Below are 22,713 nucleotides of genomic sequence, written 5' to 3' on the forward strand. Positions count from 1 at the left end.
TTGGGTTAAATGTTGCACTTTTTGTTGTATTTTATTTAAACTGTGGATTGAGAGGCGAAAATGGGGTTTGTGTTTAGTATTTTTTTGGATTTAAAGAAGATTTGGGAGTTTTTTCTGAGATTTCCTAAAGAACTTCCCCACTGGAAACTGTTTTTCCATTTAAAAGGAGAGAAATAAACGCGCGATTCTGATTATGGATACCCTGAAGCCTCCCTTGAACTTCCACAGAAGATTTTACTAGTCAAAATATCAAAATAAAGGTGTTTTTACTAAAGAAATATAGTTATAATTCCTCATTGACTTTAAAGAGGTAAAAAATGTCCTGAAATGATCTTCTTTCTGTTGTAATTCCAGGAAGTTCCTCCATCCACAAGACTAAACCATGAACCCCAATTTTAATCGTTTTTTACCGCTTTCCTACGACACCTTTGACACCTTTGGGTCCATTCTCTCAGTAGATTTATGATCTATCACTATCTCTCGGTGCCAGACGCCAACTGGCAGCCACAATTTCAACAGTTTTTCCTTTCAACAGAGAGCCAAAGCAATGCTCCAAGCAAAAAAAACCAAGAAATGGCCAATACACTGGGACTGCAGCAAACAAAAACAACTGAAACCGAACCCAAACCCAAACACAGTCTCAATAATTTTCACAAAACTGGTTTTCTTTTTTTTCGGGTTTTGAGGAGGTCTGTTTCGCAGGTAGTTTTTACTTTCGCACAATACTGAAACACAGACACACAACACACGCTGCAAAGTGCAAGATACAAAAGTATCTGGCAATCGCACCGATTCTTGGGGCACTTGTGCGAAGCTGTTTATTGGCTGCCGCTGTCGCTGCCGCTGACGTTGGGTTTATAATTTATTTTTGCATCTACGGGATGCCGAACACGTTTTGTTTTGATATTTCCGCTGCTGACAAATTAATTCATTCTTTAATTTAATTTTGATGGAGATTTGATTTCTCATGGGGGGGGGATGCAGATGCACACATACTTTTTCGCTTAGATTTATTTATTGGATTGGATTGGTTTGGCAGCACGTCGCGTTTCTCGCATTTCTTTGCGTTTTGGCAATTGAAAAAACCAATTTTGTTAGCGGGGCAAAATTTTATTTTCAAATTCAACTTCTGGCTCGCGCAAAGCAAGCGAACGGACGAGATACCCTCGAGTATCTAGATACGTGGCGACCGAACCGTCCAAGCGAACGCGAAAGATTGCGGCGGCAAGGCCAGGAATTTCTCGTACGCCCGCCGCAACCGTTAATTCGAACCGCCTAACAGTGGCTGTTAACAGAGTCTGCCGCTGGAAACACACGGCGGCGCTCGTTTGTTGTGTTCGAATCGAACCGCCTGGCGCATGCATCGGCATGCGAGCACGTTCGAAGGGGTTTGAGGCTAAGAATTTCCCTTGTTTTGATTTGTGTCTGGTTTAGTCAGCGCTGCAATCACCCATAAATTTGTGTACAAAAACTGGTAAACTTCTTGGAATTCCTAGAGGGAATTTATAGCTTAATCTATAGAGATATTGATGGAAGTGAAGGTGTAGAGCGAAACAGTCATAGTATTTGAGGGAATTTGTGGGTGGAATTAGGCAAGAAAACAGATGAAATCTAGAATGTTGAATGAATGTATTTCAAGAGGGATAGAACGGTGAAAACAGTCGAACTAAATTATTCATTTAATACATTTTTTAGAGCTTTAGAGCTTCCTTAAGTGCTAGGAAATCACTCTTAAAAACTATAATTTTAGTTATAATTCATATAAATAACTATTTATTAACTGCTTTAAATATCAACAAAAAAATTCCCTCATTTGGGATAGAAAATTACCCAAAACAAACTCAGCTGCAACCTCACGCACATCGAACATCGAACTCGAACATGAAATCACAAAATTCCCGCACAGCTCGAACGAGTACTCTGGAATTCCTTCACATAAAAGATACAAAGGTACTTTTTAATGCGATGAATGCGAATTTGCAAGATAAAAGAACCCGAGGCAAAGGAAATAAAGAAAGATATATAGAACTTTATAGGAATATTAAGTGAATATTATGAAATTAAAGATATATATAAAGTTGATATGGATATTAGAGGGATTTCCATGGCTTAAATGTATGGGAAACTCTTTCCTATTCCATTCTTTAGGGTTCTCAAGAGGCTTTCCATAGCTGAATATGTATCTTCCACGACAAGAGTGTCAATTACTTGGCTTTCAATGTCCATCAATGCCCCAAAAGTCGCTTGAAATGCATATGAATTCCATTTCTTATACTGTCCGAATGAGATAATCAAACACTTGACAGACAATGTAAGCACTTGACTCATTGGCAACTTTGAATACGAAAGTAATACCAAAAGATGAGTCCCACATCTAAGAGAATGGATTCAGATTGGGTTCCTCCCCGCCCCTCTGTAGAGAAACGATGATTCAGAGATACAACAAATTTCTGCGGTATGCGAATCACGCAATTATGCAAATCATCGTACAAATCGGCCAATCGGCGTATCTATCTCTGTCTCTCTGTCTTTAAGACGGAACGGAACGTGCCATTTCGGTACGATCTATGCGAGTTTTTTCGATGTTGGTTTTAGTTTCCAATTACTGCAGCAACACCATTCACCATTCATGGGGATCTTCTCTCTGGGCCCCAGACCTGGCGCCAAACATAATTTTGTTTCGTTAATTTCGAATGAAAATTCGTTGTGTCGCGTCTTTCGTTTTATGTTTTTGTGTGTGTGTTTTTTTTTTTTGGGATTCTCGGAATACATTTTGAATGGATTTTATTCTTTGATTTTGTGTCTGTGGCGACCCGTCACAAGTGGCTTGATGACTTTATTGCTGGTGTGTTCTCAATGTCCCCTCCCCTGTAATTTGTTGTGTGATTATCGGATCTCGATTGGGGAATCTCTGAGGAAGGGGTCAGTTTCCATGGAGTCTCCTTTTGAACATTCACTATAAAAAATTATGATTGAGGTGCCGTATCTTATCTGAATGTTGGATTAGAAGCATGACTAGAACGGGGTCTTTATAAGGCTAGAATGTTTTGCCTAATTGTGGATCAAAGTTGGGAATGGAAAGCAGTATATCAACGCTTATAGCTGTAGCTATAGTCGCATAGTACGTCATTCTCTTATCCGTTTAAGAGTTCTTTAAACTTTCAGTGGAGACCCTGAAGCTCACCCTGAGGAAAACCCCTCATTGTTCTATAATTATAAGCAAATCAGAATTTATTCTTATGAAAATATATACCCAGCAGAGTCTTATCCATCTGAAATTCTCTGGAGAATCACAAGATTTCGCCATAAATTTATATTTTTCTTTTTTTCTAGTCTCTCTCTCTCTCCCTCTTTCTCTATTCATTCTATAAATCCAAAACGCTTATCTAATCGGTAGAAATACTCGTTTAAACATTTGCTAATGAAAGCCCCCATTTGTTCCCCCCTCCCCACCCCATCAGGTATGCCATTTGTGGGGTTCTTTCATAGTCGTACGGCAGTACTCCCTTCCATTCCTCTTTCTGCCTTATAAAGCTCTTCCTTCGTTTGTTCCTCGGATTTGTTGTTGTTGCTTTTTCTGTGCCGCATTTCCGTTCCGTATTGGGAAAAGCTTCGCTCTTTCTCGGGGGGATTTTTGTTTCTTTTTTTTTTAATAATTGTTTTCTGTTCTAACATTTATTCAATGGTTTATCAAAATGCTGACGACGACGCCGCTCCGTCTGGCTGCCATTTTAAGAACTAAAGTTTTCTTTCCACTATTGCTGCAGCGCTTTGTTTGCAGTTCTCCCACTCTCCCACCTCCTCCCCCTAGTGGTTCCCTTCTCTTTACTTTTCTTTTTATTCTTCATTTTCTATGCATATCGCCTGATACGGCGCTTGGGCTTCGGCCATATCTTCGTTTTGTATGCATTCAACGCACTGCAGTCGAGAGAGAAGTTCTACTCTTTTTTCCCTTCTTTTTTTATCGCAAAACTTTGGCAGAACAGGAAAAGGCGCGTTCGGACTTTGTCTTTTCAGTTCTTTTATTTTCTTTTAATTTTTCAGATATTTTAGTATATACTCGTACCAAGATTTGTCATATGTTTTGTATGCAAAAGTGACATTTCCTCAATGAACGGGGTTTCAACTCTTATCATCATCAGCTGCTGCTGCTGCTGCTGCTGCATGCAACATGCGGGTTACACTCTCATTCTTTCGTTTCTTCGCTGTTGCCAGTCGATGAATACTCCATCGAGTGTCTGTCTGGTCTGTCTGGTCTGTCTTGATAAGCCTCCTACTACAGCATTGATAATACAGTGGAAAAAAAGAAAGAATCAGCTTAAAGACGAGTCAAAAGAGCAAACTGCGCTCTGATTGCCAACTGATTTGCTTCTGGAATTTGCTGCGATGACAGGCAGACTGAAAGGCAGTGGAGTGCTTCCTATAATGCTAGGATATGCCCTACGAAAGCGGGTACTTTCCATTAAAGCTGGGGTTTGGCATTCAAATGGCGATTGAATGGTCTTCTGGCTCTGCTTTTCGGTTAAAGGTCTACAATTACTCCTAAAACATTGATAAATGTAGGATTCTTTATAGGTTATGTTAGGTAAACCTGGACGGCTCGCAGCGGGGCATCTCATAGGTTAGTATGGCCCTTAGTTATCCGGATAGGGGGCGTGGGAGTGTTTATGTGGTTTTAAAGTCATCGAGAGGTTTTTTTGGCGTAGGCCAGCAGTTCCTGTGGCGTCCTCTTAGAGGCATCTCTCAGAGAACCTCTCTTTCCAAAGATCCACAGATATATGTACCTCCTGGTAGTTCCCCATACTCCCTCCTCGGGTAAGAGCATTTCCTTATGTCCCATGGAACATTCCGCAATGCATAAATATGTATGTATTTCTGTAGATTGTTATTTTATGGGCTCTTTCGCATATATATAGTATGTTTATTTGTTTTCCGATTGCAAAATTCATCTGTCTAGAGGCAGAGCAGCATCGGGCTTGTTTTCATCCCATAAATCACTGATAAAAACTCAAAAAGTATGAATCTCCATAGAATTCCATTTCATTTATATTCATTTAGATGATATTCTCCCTGATAGACCGCTGCTTCCGCGACGCGATTGTCGTTCGAGGCACTGACCATGGGCAATTAGTCAGTGTTTGTGGCAATGGAAATAGAAACTAATAGCCATGCCCCATGCCCCATGGCCCCTTCCCTATTCGTGTACTGAAACACGCACTCTCTTCCTCCGGCATGGGACTTGAAAGAGAGACCGTCGTATCGTCACAGCGAGAGACAGATATATATAGGGGTTGGGGTCTTTTAATTACGTGTGTAAATTGGTCTACAAAAATTAAATTAATTATTGTAAGCAATGTTAATAACATTATCGCCGCCTGACAACTTTATTGGTCATCAAATAGAGCCATAGGCTTTGATTGAAGGAGAACGCCATGGCTCTGATTGAAAGATTTCTATAGGAAAATTACATATGGATGAGGGCATAGTGTACACATGATGTTTGAAGGAAAAGAGAGGGGAAATGCCAAGGGTAATATGGAATTAGAATGTTCTTTCATTGTAATCCAAAAAGTATCCCAATGGAACTCGATTTGCTTTAAACCCCTTTTGGATCAGTCTCTTTAACAGTATTCCATATCATTATCCATCATATTATCGCTCGAATGACAAAGGGGATATATAACTCGATTGAATCCCAAGAAGAATCCTACAATTCCTTCATGATATCATTTCATTCTATTAGATGTGATATCCAATTAGCTCTTAATCCCCGTTTTTGGATCAGTATCCCCATATCATATCCAAACCCTTTTCCTCTGCATCACTAAACTGCTTTGAGTCGAAAAAATTCGTCAAACCGGATTCCCAGCCTTGACTTCTCTTGCCCTCACCTCACCTACCGATGATGCCACATTCCTCGAGCGACGACTACCTGCTTGCTGTCGCTTCCTTTCATTGAAAAAGACTCTTTTCCATAATCGTATTAGAATTCATTTGTGGTTCAAAAGAATAAAAAGGTTTCCCATTTCATTAAAATGATTTCAGTGTACCAGCCGGCAGCTCGCCTTCCATTTGAATCTCTCTCCCTTTCAGATATTGAGACGCCCGTCTGTCTGTCTATAGCCCCAGCGTCTGGAAGGAAGGGGGTTGCCAAAAAATGTTTGAACATTCTATAAAAAAGTGTACAGCTAAACCCTGACGGTCTCGAAACTTCGCTGGTAACAGATATGTCGTGGAGAAAGACCAGGGCTTTGACCTGTCCCTCGATCTATGCAGCGGCATATCAGCCCTACACGAGGGGCATCGGGGAGGGCATACGATAATCAAAGCCATTCTTTTCTGTGCATCGGAGACAGGTCTTCAGGTCGCGCAAGGCCACGGATAGGAGGCCATCCAAGGATATCCTGAACCGGCAATCCGGGCTCTGTTGCTGTTTCTCTGAAAGTCAAGCTGGTTATCTATGGACCTCCAGCGAGATTCTCAGAGGTGTACAGGATCATAAACATGCTCTACGGCGCCATACAGTAGTAGTTTAATCTTTATTTTCTTACTCTAGCCAATTAAGATCCCACACTCCATCAAACACATAGCTAAAATTTGTGACTGGGAATGAGGAATGAGGATCTGTGCCTCAGAGCTAACAGTTTTTATATTCGACGCATTTCCAGCAGCATTCCGGATAGTTCTGCGTCTGGTCTATTCCATTCGTCTCGCACTCCTGGAAACCGGCTGGCTGTTGACAACTGAAACGACGAAGAGATTGATTCTCTGTCGATCGTCATCGCACTTGTGGTTACTCACTATTCGACTACGGTCATCGCTGCCGTGCCAGGACCCCGTGATACGCATTCATAGTTTCCACAGACGCGTGTCATCCTCTTTTTGTACCCAAGGCGAACAGTTATGTTCTCGAAATCGCTAACCATTGTGCAGGAGCTTACGCTCGATCTCCAGTGTCCAGGGACTATATATGATTGCGTTTCGTTTTTATATTCCCCCTGTTTGTCTCTCATTCCGGGTGCGGGAGGAAACCAAATTCTCTTTGCTTCCGGCAAGTACAAAGCCAGACTATTCACGCAGGAGACGAAAAGTATAAAAACAAAGATCACCTTCAGGATACACATGATTAAAGACTGGCTTTAAGACAACAGAGCCAACGCCTCTCCAACTTAATGAAGGGTCTATGGCTGAGGCTGAGACCTTTTATAGCAAATTGGGACTGGGATTGGGATTGGAGGAGCACTTGCGATTCCCAAGAAAACTGAGGCTCAGCCGAGTTCCCCCTCGTTAACCCAACCACCCAGCAGCTGAACCGGCGGCAATTGTAATCGAATCGAACTCATAAATTCCCCATTGATGCAGATCATATGACTGTTATGATCCCAATTCCGACGAATAGTCGCCCAGCCAGCCAGGTACATATGGGCATTTCCGTGGAAAAGTCCATCGAGACCAAAAAGAGACCAATAGCTAATATGAACCCAATTTCATATACTTTTCAGCCGATATGGTTTCCTATTTTCCTAGAAACTTAAGAAAAGTTTACTTTCTCGATATGTTTTGGTATTTTTATAGTATTGTTTTTGATAAAAGTTGGTCCTCAAAGATATCTCTAAAAAGGTTTTTTGTTAAGGAAATATGAAGAATTTTTATGGGAAAATGAGGAAAATACGTACGTTCGCGACCGGTCCTTAATTCATATTAAAAAACTTTAAGAGAGATCATTTAATATGTAAATTAATCGCTTTAAAACATATGTTCCGTTCCGTTTCGGAGATTTTTAAATTTTAGTAGATTATGCCAAAGTCGAATTTTATTTCGCGTACTTTTGCCTATTGCCAACATATGACTATTGCTATCATTATGAAAGCTATCTTTTGTACAAAACAAAATGCCATCTAATCGCCTACAAAAACCTGGGTAAAATTTTTGTTTTCTATATTTTTTGTACTTTAAAAACGTACGTTCGCTACCCGTGGAAATGGCCAGGCAGATGGAACGTCTAAATGGAATAGGCAAACTAAATGAACAAATTCGTTTGTTACCCACACCGCACAGGTATTCCCTCGATTTCTACATATGTGTGCAATTTACATATTGGGGTAGTGGCGATTGGGGTACAGCACAGCTGACGGCAAGGTAAACATTACGATAGGTGAGGTGTTACAACAGCCAAATAAACAGAGTCGCATTCTCGATAACACACACACTCTCTCTCTCTTTCTTTCACGTTTCGACTCTCTTGTGAGAGTCGATGAGGCAAACAGTCTTAAGTTTTGTATTCGAGCCTGTTGAGTGCTAACTGTCTAATATCTATTAAAATATACATATGTTCTATGTGATCGAAATATTTAAACATGCGAAAATTACCCAAATAAAGCGGTAGAAAGCGTGAAATAAAACATATTTTCTTGGTATAATCTTCACTCATTGCATTGTTGATCAATCAATCCACCTGCTTGGAATGACGACCGTTGCCCTCACGAGCTTCCCAATATTTATCCCCCTTCCAACACACGTTTCGACCATAAGGGAAATACAGCTGTTCTCGTGCTTAGAAATTTATCGGAGGTCTGTGGTTAAGATGTAAGTCACAGCAATCCAGACAGTCGGTGATCTGTTCAAGAAGAAGAATAGCTAGTACTTCAGAATACTACAGGTAGAATAAATTTTTTGTTTGGAAAATTCTCGATTTGTTCTTTTCTGGGATATCGAATTGTCGCGAATTTAGTCCACGAAATGAACCTAACGTATCCCGCAGTGTTGTTAGAAATCACCTACACCCCCTCCATGGCCAGAATATTCAGATTTCTGGTCTCTTTGTGAGTGAAGGAGTATTGGGGCCCAGAGAATCCAGTGGAATATGGCTAAGTGGAGACATCACTTTAAAATGAATTGAACTGGTGACCACTTCGGATATGACCACCGGATTGAGATGCGATTGAGATGTACGAATAAAACAAAACTATCTTTGCATCCATTGGCCTTGGCTTTTTGCTGGTAGTATCTAGTAGTAGCCATCCTAAAATCTGGTGTCGCAGGCAGCCTCCGATATCCGCTCGGATTCGGTTTCCTCCATCTGGTTGGCGCAGCGCTGGCCCCCGCCCTAACACTAGACGTCTGTTGGGAGCGCTGCGGGAACGGATAAACTTCAGCCAGACAGGCGGGTATTGGCAATTCAGTCAGCTGCAGTGACACTTGGAGCCTCCATATCGTTTAATACGATTTTAATCATTTGGTTTTGTGGTATTTATGCGCCAAGTGGCCAATGACTTTGTGGCGATGGAGAGGTAGCGAGAATGACTCATTGTATGTGCATCTGAGAGATTCCAGGGAATCGAATGATGAGATCTTCAAAGAGAAGGACAGCAAAGAGCAACAGCCGATGGCAGATGGCCATTTATACTCGTATTAATCGCTCACTAAAAATATATTCGACATTCTACTATCTTTTAGTGGCTTTGGCTATAAATTCCCCAAAATTTCATTGCATACTTTTAAGTGGCCATCAATATTCCCGTTGATGGTCCCCCCAATCGATGCAGCGGGCTTTTGGGCACAGAGAACTCCGGAGAGCACAAAAAATATGGGAGAACGTGATGGCAGATAGATATATCATATATCTATAGATATATATAGTTATATATAGTTTTTGTGGGGGAGACAGAAGCGTGCCCAAGTGCCGCTGCTTGTCGTCTAGACAGCTGTTCCTTCTGGCCAGCAAAATGTCAAATGAAATAACATTTTCTTCCAAGGTAAATATTGGTGAGTAATTGGAAAGGCTTTCGAGAGAAGGACTCGCAAAATGCTCACTGCTAAATGCCAGTCATTGTTGTTTGTGGTGTTGGGAAAATGCTGGAAAAGCGGCAAAGAAAGTAAAGCTCTCCGAGGAGCAGAGAAGTCCTGCAGTCGGACTGCATTGGGGATTTAACGAAGCAAATCACTGGGAAAGTCAACAAGAAAAAGCGGAAGAAAGAACTAGGGGGGGGGGGGGGGGGGAAACCCACTCCCTCTCCTATTACTTCGGAGGGAAGGATTCTCCCGCCATTTGTCCATCATTCAAAGGCCTTGGCCACATTTGGCGTTAATTAGTTTCGGCAGTAGTCCCAGTCCCAGTCCGTCCTGCGTCCTGCTGCCTGCGGGCATAAGAGTTCTTTCCACCAATCATTTACAACACCAAAACCTCTCCCTCCAGCGCTTTCTTTCCTTCGTTTTTTTTTTTTCACCAAAAAACAATTTTCATTAACAGTCCGTCGTCGTCATCGACAGTTGCCCCTCGATTCCTCAATTGGTGGCACCCCCAGCCTTGGATGATCCCTCTGCCCCCCCTCCTCTTTGCGTGTCGTTTCTCTCTGATTACACATTTTAACGCCATTTTTGGCGTAACTTTTTCTGCTTTTCCTGACTTTTCCTTCGCTAAACCCTTTAGGCCACGCAAAAACTTTTCCTCCTGCTGAAAAGAATCTCAATGAAGGCAAGGAAAAGGGTTAACAAGGAAAATTTGATTTATTTGATGAGTTTTTTGTGTTGTTGTTCGATGGCGAGACGTCGACGAGGAGAGAGAGAGAGACAGAAGATGGATTTAATGAGCATGAAAATGAAGTTTGTATTGAGAATTTTCCAAGAAAAAGCTGGTGAAGAAAACTATGTAAAGTTGGGGGAAATGAAAACAGAGTTGATTAGGAGAAATTTAAGAGGAAATTAAAGGAATATTGTGGTTTAATTGATTCGGGAAATGATTAAAATGTTGGAAGATATGTGAGAGGTATCGAAGGAAATCGATTACTAGATGATAATAACCATTAAAAGGAGATAAAAGGGAGGGTATGTTTAAGGCTTTGGTTGAAAATAAGTTATAGAATGTTTCATTAGATCTAGAATGGAAGGATATATGCAGGAAATCCTCTTTATCCATCAGATTCTTCAATAAAAATACGCATTTTCGGGGTAAAAATTGGAATCGAATGGTATGTAAATCGATAATAAATTCTGTGAAATTCTGCATGGAATAATGTTAAATTAAAGCTAAAGATAAAGAAGAATCTGTACTACGTATCTTAATTAAAGATACTCTCATCCTTAAATATATTATTCCCATTTTCTCTTCACATTCCCTCAGAGATGCCCCAGCTTTTTATTGCCATAAATTTAATATTCTTTCTTTTATTTAACGATTGACAAACTGAAAACTTTTTAATACGCGTACATTTGCCCATTTTATTGTCATGTCAGAGTCAGTCAATGACAGAAGACACATTATTGTCGCCTTAAGTATTCCTCCGCCCCATTCCTTCTGGAGCACATCCATAGCCTCCTCCCAGAGGACATTCTAGATCCTAGAGGCAGTTCTCCAATGGAATTTCAATGCACTCCCACACTCTCCCTCCCTCCCTCTCTCTGGCTGGCTAACTCTCTAATAAAAAAGCGACACTTTGCTCTAAATTCAATAAAAAAAAGTAAAGAAAGGAAAAGGAAAACTTTTGCAGCAACAAAGCCGCTGATTATCCCACCCTCCCCTAGAAATGGGGCCATGGGGGCGTGTCAGTGTAAAGGAAGTGACATGAATAATTCCCCAGCTGCCTGAGCAAACATATCCATAGCCAAACGAATGGAAAGCCCCTTATTGTAATCACATTTTGCACACAGCAAACCGAAGGAGAACTCCCGAATGGAAGTTGTAGATTCAATTAGATTTAATTTACGCAACTTTTGCAGCACACGAAGGGAAGGAAGGAAGGAAAATGGAAAACTTTGGAGCATAATTAACTAAGGAATACCCAAGAAGGCAGCCAGTCGGACAGACAGCCAGACAGCCAGGCAGGTCTTAAAGTTAAGGTTAACTTTAACTGGAAGTTGAACAGGAGCTGCCCCGCACGTCAAATGTCAAGTGAGTGGCGGGACATTAAATGTGCAAAAATTGCAAAACTTTTCTCATATAAAAATGTGTATTAAATCATTTTTATGGCAACATTTTCTTGGTTTTTAGTTGCGGTGTTTTTTCTCTCTCTTGTTTCCACCTGTTTACATTGTTCCACCTTTCTGCTGTTCATTTTCTTCTTTTTTATGCCCTCCTGCCCCTCCCCATTGTTCATTTTATGCCTCATTTGGCGCCGGAGCTGCTGTGCGTATGAGTGATATTTTATGAATGAAAGAATCTTAAATCCTAGAGTTTATAGTTCATTTAGGGGCATTATGAGGTGGTGGAGTATCTCCAGGGGATTTATTCTCTAGCAGCCAGAGAGATGGCGATTATTACTTAAACTTTTGGCTGTTTTTCCACGCTTGAAAGTAAAGCTATTGACCTTTCGGTCAGTTGCCTCGTCATCTGCCACATTTCCTCCAGAGATTCCATTCAAATCAAGTGGTCTTTGTGTAGATACAACATCTATAGCTATGTTTATGGAACTACTGAATTATCATAAGCAGTCACGGACATCAAGTGCTTTTGGCTGGCAGCTGCTGCTGCTGCTGCAGTGTGAAAAGCGACTGCAGAATAATCGCCATGCAAAATAGTTTTTCCAACAGCTGGCTGCTGGTGCGACCCCAGCAAAAAGTGAACTTGACATTTGACATGTGACAGCCAGACAAAAGCCAAAACAACAGCGAAAAGCGGAGAAACAAAAGAAGAAACAAAAGAAGCAAAAACAACGCCAAAGAAGAGCAACAAAAGGCTGCCAAAAAGTAGAAACAATAAGCAGTTGACAGCATCATAATTTGGCCAAAAACTTCATCGAAAATCCACCAATCGGCCGCGAAAAATAAAGAAAAAGGGTAGAAAAATGTTATTTACAGAGCAAATCCTAATTAACATTCCCTCTAACATCCGCGAATGTTAATCAACATTCAACTAACATTTCAAGGGGTGGCACTGTACCTGTGTGTGTGGGCGTTCTACCTTCATTCAAGGTTGCATTCATTAGCTAATTGGCTGGATGGCGTGCCACTAAATCAGGCAAAACTGTCGACATGCAAAAGGGCTGTTGACAAGAGAATTTCAACTAGAATTTCCATTCCATTAAAATTCTTCAACTAAAAGCACACAGAAATTATCTTTAAAGTAAAGTCCTATCGTGTCTGCCTCTCAATATAATATTTAAATTAGAATTGAAATGTTAAAACGCCAAAGAGGCAAACAGACACCAGAGGCGGCTCATTGGCCATGACGGCTGCTGCTGATGGTGTTGGTGATAATCTTCCACTCGGGAGACTAAACAGAGAGGGCCAGAAGGAGGCACAAGTGTCCCGCAGGCAAGCCGAAGGAAGGCCCGTTCTCCAATTGGGGAAAAAAGTGTCAAAGTGCCGCCAGACAGCCCGCCAGACAACATTTTGTTAGACATCTGACAGTAAAAAGGAAATGCATAATAAATACGGGAATATATTCCACGGAAAAGCAGCAAAAGAAAAGTCTAGTAAACCGCACGGTAATCAAATCGGGAATACATCCACAGAGTGGAGAAGCAACAAGGGAATTGCAGCCACAGCCACAGCCAAAGCCAATTTGTTGGCCAGAGAATGGGAATGATTTCAACAGCAATTGATTGATAATGAGATTTGTTTTGTGGTTAAGAAATTGCCTAACAACTAAGTTATTTAGGGCTAATAATGATGGAGCACTTGCCAAAGGAAAAATAAAGAAAAGCTAAAGAGAACAAAGGGGTTTCAAAGTGCCTTTGAGTGAACATCTCAGGGAATAAATATACCGACACTTAAAAAGATTGAAGCAATTGTTTTAATCAAGGATGGCTCTCCTTTAAATAACTTTAATTTCTCTAAAAATACTACCATTTTCCTTCAAAGGAAAGCTTCTAATCCGATTAAAAATTTCCGTACAAAGTAGAGTTTTCTGCACCGAAAGAGTTAAGTAACCGTCTGGGCTTTCATTTCTTTCCAGTCTCTTTAGGAAAATGCACTTTTCTCTACAGTTTTCATGTGTCATGTGTCACAATCCCCAGAATCAGGTCCTTTGGCCAACGTTTCGACTGGCAATTGGCCGGCAGCCAGCATTTGAGTAGTAGAAGAGAAAACTCCTCCTAGTTCTGGCCATGGTCACGCACTCGACTCTCGTTTTGTGGCATTCATAAATCGCTTACGAAATCTGAAATCTTAATCAGATTTGGCCCTGTCCTGGCTGCCAGAGCGACCTGTCCATGGACGTAAATAGCAATTTGCCAGCTGCCGAAATGCACAAAAGTGTCTGCATTTTCCAGCCTTCGACATTAAGTGCGTTTCATGGCAGGAGGGCGGGGGGAGCAGAAACCTGTGATTTTGATTGGCAATTTGTATGGGTTATGTGCCCTGAAATCCAAGAACTTCGGAGCCCGTATCGGCATAAGTGCCGCCTTTGTATGCCTCCTGCAAATGCAAGTCAAACGAGCAAATTAATTTGATTAGCCCAACAAATACACAATATTATCCTTGGCCACGTTCTCCACTGTTTAGGCATCTCTTTAGGTCTCTGTTTAGTCAAGTTAATTAAATTTGATTTGGCCAAAAGCCGCCACTCTCTTGGCTCTCAATTATGCAAAAGGTTTTCCGAGTTGCGCTTTTAGTTTCAATTTCAACTGAAAATGTGATTAAATTATTCAGTTTTCCATTAGGAGGAGAACTTTAGACCATTGACAGACGCATCTGTGGCATAGATACGTGTATCTGTTGGGCACTTGGGTCATGGGTCAAAGGCAGGGGAAAGGGAAATGTGTGACATAGAAAGGAAAAAGATCAGAACTTCCCTTTAGGCTGCATTATTCTGTCATTTTCCCTTGAAAAGCCTCTCCTTCAGTAAAAACCTTTCCTTAAGCTAAATTTTCCTCTAATTTCTTTTGCCAAATTTTCCACCAAACTTCAATTTTAAGAGGCCGAACCTTCTATCCCCTCCAGCAGCTGGCTTTTCTTCTGCTTTCCCCATTTTCCCATGCCTGTCCGCACTGCAGGCAAACATCATAAAACCCTCGAAAAGGTCCTTTGGCCATAAAACACTTGACCGCTTGACCTAAATTTCACACAGAAACCAGAGCCAGGGGGCCAGGGGGCCAGGATCAACGACTCTCGAGGACAAAAGTCAAATGTCAACAGAAAAAAAATGAAGGAAAACCAAGGAAAAATGTTTTAAAAATTCCAACACGTCGGCAATTTTTGGGATGATGCGCATAAAATAAGCATGAAAATTGGGGAAAATCTAGGGCAACGAGTGGGGGAAAACTATGACAAGGAGAAAGGGTTGTGTCTGTGGAGAAAGTCGCCTCATTAGACACCGAGGAGAAGCAGATAAGTCCATGATTTCCACTCAGGCAATCGAATCACACATCAGAGGAGGCGAAACGCCCGAAGGCGTGAATCGACGTAAATTGATTTCATCCTTCGAATGCCTCGAGGCGCCACCTGCCTGGAAAATTAAAGATTATCCCCGTGGAAAATGCCTCCAGGTCCTGTTTAGTGTTTGATAAGCTCCATCCACTCACGTACCACATTTTAGCACACTATTTGGGCAATGCGAATATCCTGGAATATCCTTCCCCTGTAAGTCGGCTCAAAATGTGTCAATTTGGCGTCAAAGACATTTGACGGGGAAGGAGGCCGAGGCCGAGGCGGAGGCGGAGGCAACAACATGTTTACATTAGCAATAAAACAGGCGTAGAAGCATCTGAAATTCGAGGATGTGGCAGCAGCAGTAGCTCCACCAGCAGCAGCTGTCGTGTGGCAGCAGCAGCAGGAGGAGGAGGAGGAGAAGGTGGAGAGGGAGGGAGAGGGAGAGAGGTGCGTTGCGTGACTCACGTACGCGAAGAGGAGTGGGAGAATCTCTGCTGGATCCGCCAGACAATAACTATAATTGTCGCATCAGCATTTCTTTTCCGGCTCGAAGAAGACTACCAGCCACAGAAGGAGCCTTAGGCCTCAGCTCCAATCCCCCATTCTCCTTCTGCTCCCCCATAAAACGAGCCATGAAGTCAACGGAGAAATTCTATGGCGGCAGGAGGTAAATTCCATTAAACAGAAGACTGCCAGACACAGACAGCAGCAGACACCAGACACAAAGCCCTGAAGGAAGCCGAAGGCGAAGGCGAAAGGCGGAAGCCTCGTCAAGCGTTTCGTTCCATTTGTGGGTCTGCCTGCTGCCATTCGGCATATCAAAAATTCTTAAATTAAAGTCAATTTGAAGACGAGACACAGAGAGTCAGAGATGATGATGATGATGCCAATGCAACAGCCACAGAAAGGGGGAACGTGGTGAAGCTCAAGTCCTGAAGTGAAAGTTAAGGCTGATTGGGGAAATAAGCAGCGATAATGTGCGGATGGGTATTTGAAGTTAAGGCCAAAGGAATGTATTTGCGAAAATACAAAGGAAACTAATAGGGAAAACAAAGGAAAACCTAGGAAGCTGCATGGACTGGGAAAAGGAATGATAAGTGTGAAGATATAGGGAAAGAATGAGTGAAGAATCTGTAGAGTAAAGAGTCAAGAAAGTAATGAAATATGCCCAGTCGATAGATCTTGAGTAAGGCTTCAGTTTTCGTTAGTAAAAGTAGCACAAAGACCCCTCTAAAGGCCCCTTCTGTGCCTTGAGAGGTGCTGCCAACTCGATGGAAACTACAGCATTGATTTCGATCAATTAATCGATCACTTAAATGCTAGAAACAGAGCCAATATATAGCTACTTATAGCCTCAGATAATGCTTTCTTCTATTGAAATTTTTAAATATTTTTAAATAATACATTTTCGATAATCTTCGATATTTTGAATCCATAAAAACAGAACCAATCGATAGATATTATTTCTTCCTTAACCAAGAAAAGCAGCGCCCTCCTCTTAAAACATTTTCAAAGAACAAAGAACATAAATTTCGATTAAAAAATCGATAGCTTAGGTCCACCAGAACATTGCCAATCGATAGCTACTTTAAATCCCAAATGTCTTCCCTTAAAATACAGCACTTTCGAAAGTAAAACAATTAATTTTCTAGCCATTTTCCAACATTAATTAACAATTTGTTTGCCACATGCGACACTTTGTAAGCAAGGGAATCCCTTTCTAAGAGACCCCCCTCCTCATCCTCCTCCTCTCTCTCCTTTAGCTTCTTTTATCGGACAACGCTTACGTTTTACGAGAGAGAACATTTTAATCTAATTTAGCACACACTTTAGATTTATATTTGCTTAAATAGAAGTTATACGAATGCCACGTGACGGGCATAACAAAAGTACACAAAAGGAGAAGCCACACAGTGGGTGGGAAGCAGGTCGGAGGGGCGGGGTGAGGGTTGTGTGGTCAAGGAAAGGCCAACAAAAGGAACCCCCAACCCTGCAACAGAAGAAGCAATTTTTATTATTATAGTTTATTTCTCTCTTCTCTGCTTTTCTTTTCTTTTTTTTTTTTTTTTTGGGCAGAAAACGTGTTGCAGCAGCAGTCTCCGTCTCCGTCTCTGTCTTCGTCTCCTTTTTGGAAAATGCATTTGCAACACAATCCAATAAGCAGCTACTTTTCCTCTCTTTTTTCCAGGGGGAAAAACGTTTACTTTCCTCAAATGCAATCAATTCTGGCAATTGTTCGGCCAAAAAGGAGCCAACCACGAAAAAAGATACATTTACTAACCTTAGCGATGGCTCAGCCATAGACGCGTCTCAGGAGCGTAAAAAATGAGTAAATGACATTCAGTAGCGACTGCAGCAGTTTCAAATTCATGGGATAAGTGCCACCCACAAGTATCTACGGGAGAAACAGAGCTTAACCGTCAGATATAATTGCGTAAAAGATGGAAACACTCACAGCCAAAGGCTTTTGGGAGCGCATTATCAAAAATTTCAACGTCTTTTGTGTATCAATATCAAAGTCCATCCAATTGCTTTCATAAGCGGCAATGGCTATGTCAAAGCTCTAAAAAAAGGGCAGAAATATCTAAAGATAAAAGTAAGAAACAGATAAAGATGTATCTCACTTGAAAGTAAAGTTCATTGGCCACGGAATAGAGCACAAAACTATTGGCGAATATCATTACCATGTAGGCTATGACGATCACAGTTTGGGCAATGGTTTGAGCCTAAGGAAAAGATACATTTCCTAAAGATACTTTGCTTAAAGATCTTTCTGTGTCACTTACAATAATCAAAGAGAACAAAAGGACACACAACATGGCACCAAAGCAAATGAATTCCACGAGATGGAGGTGGGTGTTCAAGGAATTCATGGCATCCACTAAACTGCGAAGAAAGTATCTTAGCACCATCAAGAAGACCCCGAGGAGAGGTCTTACCCTGCTAGCTTTAGATGGTATTGTATGCACCAGATGATCTCACGACGTACGAGGCCCTTTTCCAGTTTTTCCAGACTCCTCAGCTTATGCTGCAGCACTCGACACATCAAGATCCCAAAGAGTGTGAATGTAACCACCAGATTTGTGTAGGGAATGTACATGCAACAGCCCATGGGAGCCATGATGGCCTGGATCACAAAGAACACTTCATAGTAGGGCGTGGCATACTTGTATTCATCAATGGCCGGTAGATACATGCCGTAGGGGAGCACTAGGAGACACAAAAGATACTTTATCCACTAGATACTGTATCCCTAAGACAGATCTTACCCCTTTCTGAGCCAAAAATGGGATAGGTGACAAAACCAATGCATGTACAGGTTCCCATCAGCAGATTAATCCTTCCAATGGTTATGGAAAGTCGTGTGATTTCCTCCACCAAACGCAGGATGTGCGCATCCTTAGACTCCTAACAAAAGATACATTTATTCTGCTAGATACTGTATCTTTTGCATCACTCACTAGCAACTGTATGTAGTATGCCTTGACCACTTCAATGAATCTCTCATAGCTGCCACGCTGCACGCACAACAGTACTCCGCGGACCACCGTGTTCGTAAAGAGCACCGCCAGATACACATTGCGGATTATGAAATCCAACGATTCAGTGCTCAGATATATATCCACATACTGCGTACAGTTGATCACGATGTAGGGCGTCATGGCCACATAGCGACGCCAGTTGTGAACGAAAAGATACGACCAGAACTTCATCAGCTTCAAGGTGCTCCCGAAGATGGGCATATCCACGGTATCCATTGATTTCAAATCCATAATGGAGGCGTAGGCAGGCAGGCAGGCAGGTGTTGTGTGGCAGGCGCAGGAATTGTCAATGAAGGTGTGATTGGAATCAGCAGAATATTCCCCCAAATATATAGCCCCAACAGGCACCCTTCGTGATGCTAATTAATGGGCTTTCGATTTGGTCGCTCAAGGGTGTGGGAGAATGTGTTAATTACACAGCCAAAGGGTTGATAATTATACGTGTAATAGATACACATTTAAAGTGCGACTCAAACTCCTACAGACACTGCAGTGCCTCTTTAAAGTGTGGAAAAGACCACCTTAAAGTCATCTTAATCCACTCTTATGAGAAGTATCTCAAGACTTCACTCAATTGAACCACAGACCCCGGCCCACCCACACAGAAAACATCTTCATTTTTCATGGGGCCCAGCCTCAGCCTCTCCGTAGACCGATAAAAAATCTTAATCGTTGGCAATTTGTCTGCCAAAAGAACATCTCGCACCCCCCCACAATCGCCCTCAGAAAACCTCAAAAGCAAACAAAAGTCGACCTTTTTCATTAGAAAACCCCAAACACATGTTTGCTCCCTGCTGCCCCTTGGAATCTGTGTGGAAATTCTTTGAACTTTGAACTGAAAGGAAACTCAGACGTTTGGGGGAGAGAGACGTGGAATGGCAGCCACTGGCCGCCTCATTTATCAGCGTCCGAGAACCTCAAGGTATTTTCTTTCATTCACAGAACGATAGATCGGCAATCTTTTAATTGAGTTGCAATTGGAAAAGTGGTTCCCAAAAGGAAAATCATCGATCATACAATAACTTTTGCCTTTAATTACATTCTGAGAGCTCTCTGCCTTTCAAGATACATTGCGTATACGCCCTGTGTGTCCCTGTGTGTGTATGTTTACCTGTCACTTAGGGTTTTATATCCAAGGTGTTACCGGCTCTCACGCTTGATTTGCTTTTACTGCAAGGACCGCCAGGACTCCTCCTCGTATGATATATGTGCAGGGACCTTCCCCTCTTACCCGCTGCTGTCTGGCTGCTGTCTTAATATGAAACTTTGTTTCGCAGAACTGCACTATGGAAAAAAACTTAAGGGAGAGCTTAAAAGTGCCAGGATACTCGCAGTTATTTTTTATTCGAACCAATTAGAATTTTAATTGGCAAAACGTGAAGCCATTGAGCGCGCGAGAAAGGGAGCCAAAAACTGGGAAAAACCATAAAGACAATGACTTTTGGGCGTGGAAATTTCCTTTTTGGCTTCATATTTAAAGTGTTTTCCCCCGTTCGGAAAATGCTATTTTGTAATACGCTCCAGGGCGCACCTTTTTTGCGTAGACCGGAAACTAGCGAAACAGTTGCAACTTCCAGTACAAGTATCTTGTATCTTTTGGCCTGTATCTGGCGTTAAGGAAGCACTTAACACGCAGTCCGGAGGAGTCTTGCAACCAACTTTTTCAACCCTGCCCTCTGCCCCGGTGTCTGCTAAGTAGGAAAATCGCTCCAAGACACTGGCATCGGGTGCGCCAGACAGCAGTTTCTTTGCGGTAGGGTCAGGGAGCGGCAGGGAGGGTGTGTGTGTTGCATGCAACGTGTCATATGACAAGTGAAATGTGCGCAAAATTACTTGTTTAGTTGCGGTTAAGACAACGCCTCAGAACTTCCTTCCCTTCTCTGGTTTCCATCTCTACAGATATTTGCATTTCTTGAGGTTTGCTTTATGAGCCCTCGGATGTACCAGAGAAAACGCTAGATAAATATTTGCCATGAGTGCTGTTTTGGTCAGAACTGTCGGAAGAACAAAGCAACTGTGTGATACCCAACATTAAAGATACCCTTTAATGAGGCAGTACCTAAAGTGTCTCCTTTAAGGGGAGACAAAAGTTTCTACAGAGCAGCAGAAGGATTAGACTTTCGATTCTTCTAGGGTATGATCGTATATTTTTGCCTTTATATTCATTAGAACGACTACAATATATCCTTTTTACTCCACGAAAAAAGGGTGTAGAAAAACAAGATCTCTTTTGTGGTAAAACTACTACTCAAAATGGAGATGATTAAGGGATCAAAATATGCAGAAATATTCTTGGAATTATTTGTAGAAATATGCAGAAAATATATGTAGAAAATATGTAGAACATATGTATATGAATACGTAGAATACATGTACAAACATATGAAGATCTATGTAGTAGTCTGTGTAGAACTTGTGTAGGAAAGAGGTAGGTATGTATATGGAAAGTTGTGTATGTAAAAACTATGTAGAATGTCTAGAATCGCTGTAGAAATAATTAAAAACTATGAAAAACCTGTGTAGAAACAGCTAGAAAATGTTTAAAAAATATAAATAAAAATCATTAAATTTCTCTTCAACAATTTTGTATGCCTTTCACGTGGGGGCTGCCGCTTGAAAAACTTTCGAGCCCCTCTCCAGTCACCAAGAGAGAGCTGCAGGCTAGAGAGAAGGAAACTTTGTTCCACTTTTCTTTTTCTTTCTATTGTATTTCAACCCCTCGCCGCTCATAAGAATACTCGGATACATGGGACGGACACCTCGGGGGATGTCATTTGGAGGCGGAAAAGTGTAAAAATTAAGCTACAGCGAGAGGGGGCGGGGGGAGGGGAAGGCAGGCAATAAGTGAGATAAAATTACTTGGGGAAAGATGGAAAAGTCGGAAAAGGCGGTGGCTAAAAGTAATTGTAAAGTATGCTAAGAGGCGTGGCTCTGACAGAGAGCCTCCAGAGATGCGTTAGAAAACAAAAGGAAAAGCGGCAGCAGCGGAAAATGTAGAACAAGGCTGCTGCTTTTCTCTCAATTAGCCAAAGTTCTGCGATGCCTCTACTCTTCAAGGATGTCCCCTTAAAGTATCACGAATAATCATTTGTATCTCTTTATATTTCGCGGGCAAACGTGCTCCGGAATGTTTGGAAAAACTTTTTCAATCAAAAATTATCAAAGTAAACATCAAAGTTGCGGATACATCAGGCATCAGGCATCAGCATCCAAAGAGCGTCAACAAATTAGCAAAGGGGGAAAAGCGCCCACCACCAAAGGAAAAGCTGGAAAACCAGAGGGAAAAAAAACTGTCAACATAAAAGGGCCCCGCACAAACACACTTGCACACAGAAAAAGTTTTCACACAACAAACATTTTCACATTTTCACACCTCATGAGTGGAATTCAAAATTTTCCTTCCACCTTCCTCCTTCTCTGTCTCTCCTTCTCCCTGTGTACAATTTTCATATCAATTTCGTTTGGGATTAAGTTATATTTTAGTGCTTTATGGCCAAAAGGTGTTTTGTGGCAAGTTCTGCCACTGCTGTTGCTGCCACTGCCACTTGCCACTGCTTCTGCTGCTGGTGTGTGCTTTTCCTCATTTTCACGTGTGTTTCCTGCTGAGATTTTGAGCACGTGCTGTAGTCAGTCCTCAAGGCTTTCCACATACACTTTTCCGACCGTGTGTGCTTTCGAGCAGGGAAAAGCCTCTTCCGAGCGGAGGTTTCGTTCTACCAAAATATTGATAGAGCCTCAAGTGTTGCACAACAAAAAGACAAGAAAAAATACTGCAGCATGCGGAAAAAGCGATAGTTGTTGAGTGGAAAATGAGGTAAAAACTTGGGGAGAATGGGAAGTATAAATAAATGATATAGGGCAGATA

General features: G+C 41.7%; 3 protein-coding genes across 3 annotated transcripts in view; all 3 read right to left on the reverse strand.

The window, feature by feature from the left end:
• LOC6593852 overlaps positions 1 to 22,713 on the reverse strand; it is a 63,651-nt gene that overhangs the window by 40,579 nt on the left and 359 nt on the right. The gene's annotated exons all lie outside the window — the stretch shown is intronic.
• LOC6593850 (odorant receptor 30a) lies at positions 14 to 19,104 on the reverse strand. The gene is made up of 8 exons (XM_002019182.2): positions 18,768 to 19,104; positions 18,576 to 18,714; positions 18,246 to 18,516; positions 18,093 to 18,192; positions 17,931 to 18,032; positions 17,762 to 17,869; positions 17,588 to 17,701; positions 14 to 40 (listed from the first exon to the last, which is right to left on the reverse strand). The coding sequence occupies exons 1-7, from the start codon at positions 19,077 to 19,079 to the stop codon at positions 17,600 to 17,602; spliced, it is 1,134 nt and encodes a 377-aa protein (XP_002019218.1). The 5' UTR covers positions 19,080 to 19,104; the 3' UTR covers positions 14 to 40; positions 17,588 to 17,599.
• Positions 6,556 to 7,091, reverse strand: LOC113565578. Its single transcript, XM_026988029.1, has 2 exons — positions 6,802 to 7,091; positions 6,556 to 6,743 (listed from the first exon to the last, which is right to left on the reverse strand). Exons 1-2 carry the CDS (start codon positions 7,011 to 7,013, stop codon positions 6,638 to 6,640), a joined length of 318 nt encoding a protein of 105 aa, XP_026843830.1. The 5' UTR covers positions 7,014 to 7,091; the 3' UTR covers positions 6,556 to 6,637.

This window comes from Drosophila persimilis, unplaced genomic scaffold (assembly GCF_003286085.1).
Source record: "Drosophila persimilis strain 14011-0111.01,24,50 unplaced genomic scaffold, DperRS2 tig00000124-arrow-pilon, whole genome shotgun sequence".
Taxonomy (NCBI): Eukaryota; Metazoa; Arthropoda; class Insecta; order Diptera; family Drosophilidae; genus Drosophila; species Drosophila persimilis.

Excerpts from the sequence above, each read along its gene's own strand:
- LOC113565578 (XM_026988029.1), bottom strand. The coding sequence starts at position 7,013 with ATGAGAGACAAACAGGGGGAATATAAAAACGAAACGCAATCATATATA. Across the intron at positions 6,744-6,801 it reads GCGATGACCGTAGTCGAATA|TTGTCAACAGCCAGCCGGTT; the intron begins GTGAGTAACCAC and ends TCGTCGTTTCAG.
- LOC6593850 (XM_002019182.2), bottom strand. The coding sequence starts at position 19,079 with ATGGATTTGAAATCAATGGATACCGTGGATATGCCCATCTTCGGGAGC. Across the intron at positions 18,715-18,767 it reads CATACTACATACAGTTGCTA|GAGTCTAAGGATGCGCACAT; the intron begins GTGAGTGATGCA and ends ATCTTTTGTTAG. Across the intron at positions 18,517-18,575 it reads CATTTTTGGCTCAGAAAGGG|TGCTCCCCTACGGCATGTAT; the intron begins GTAAGATCTGTC and ends TGTGTCTCCTAG.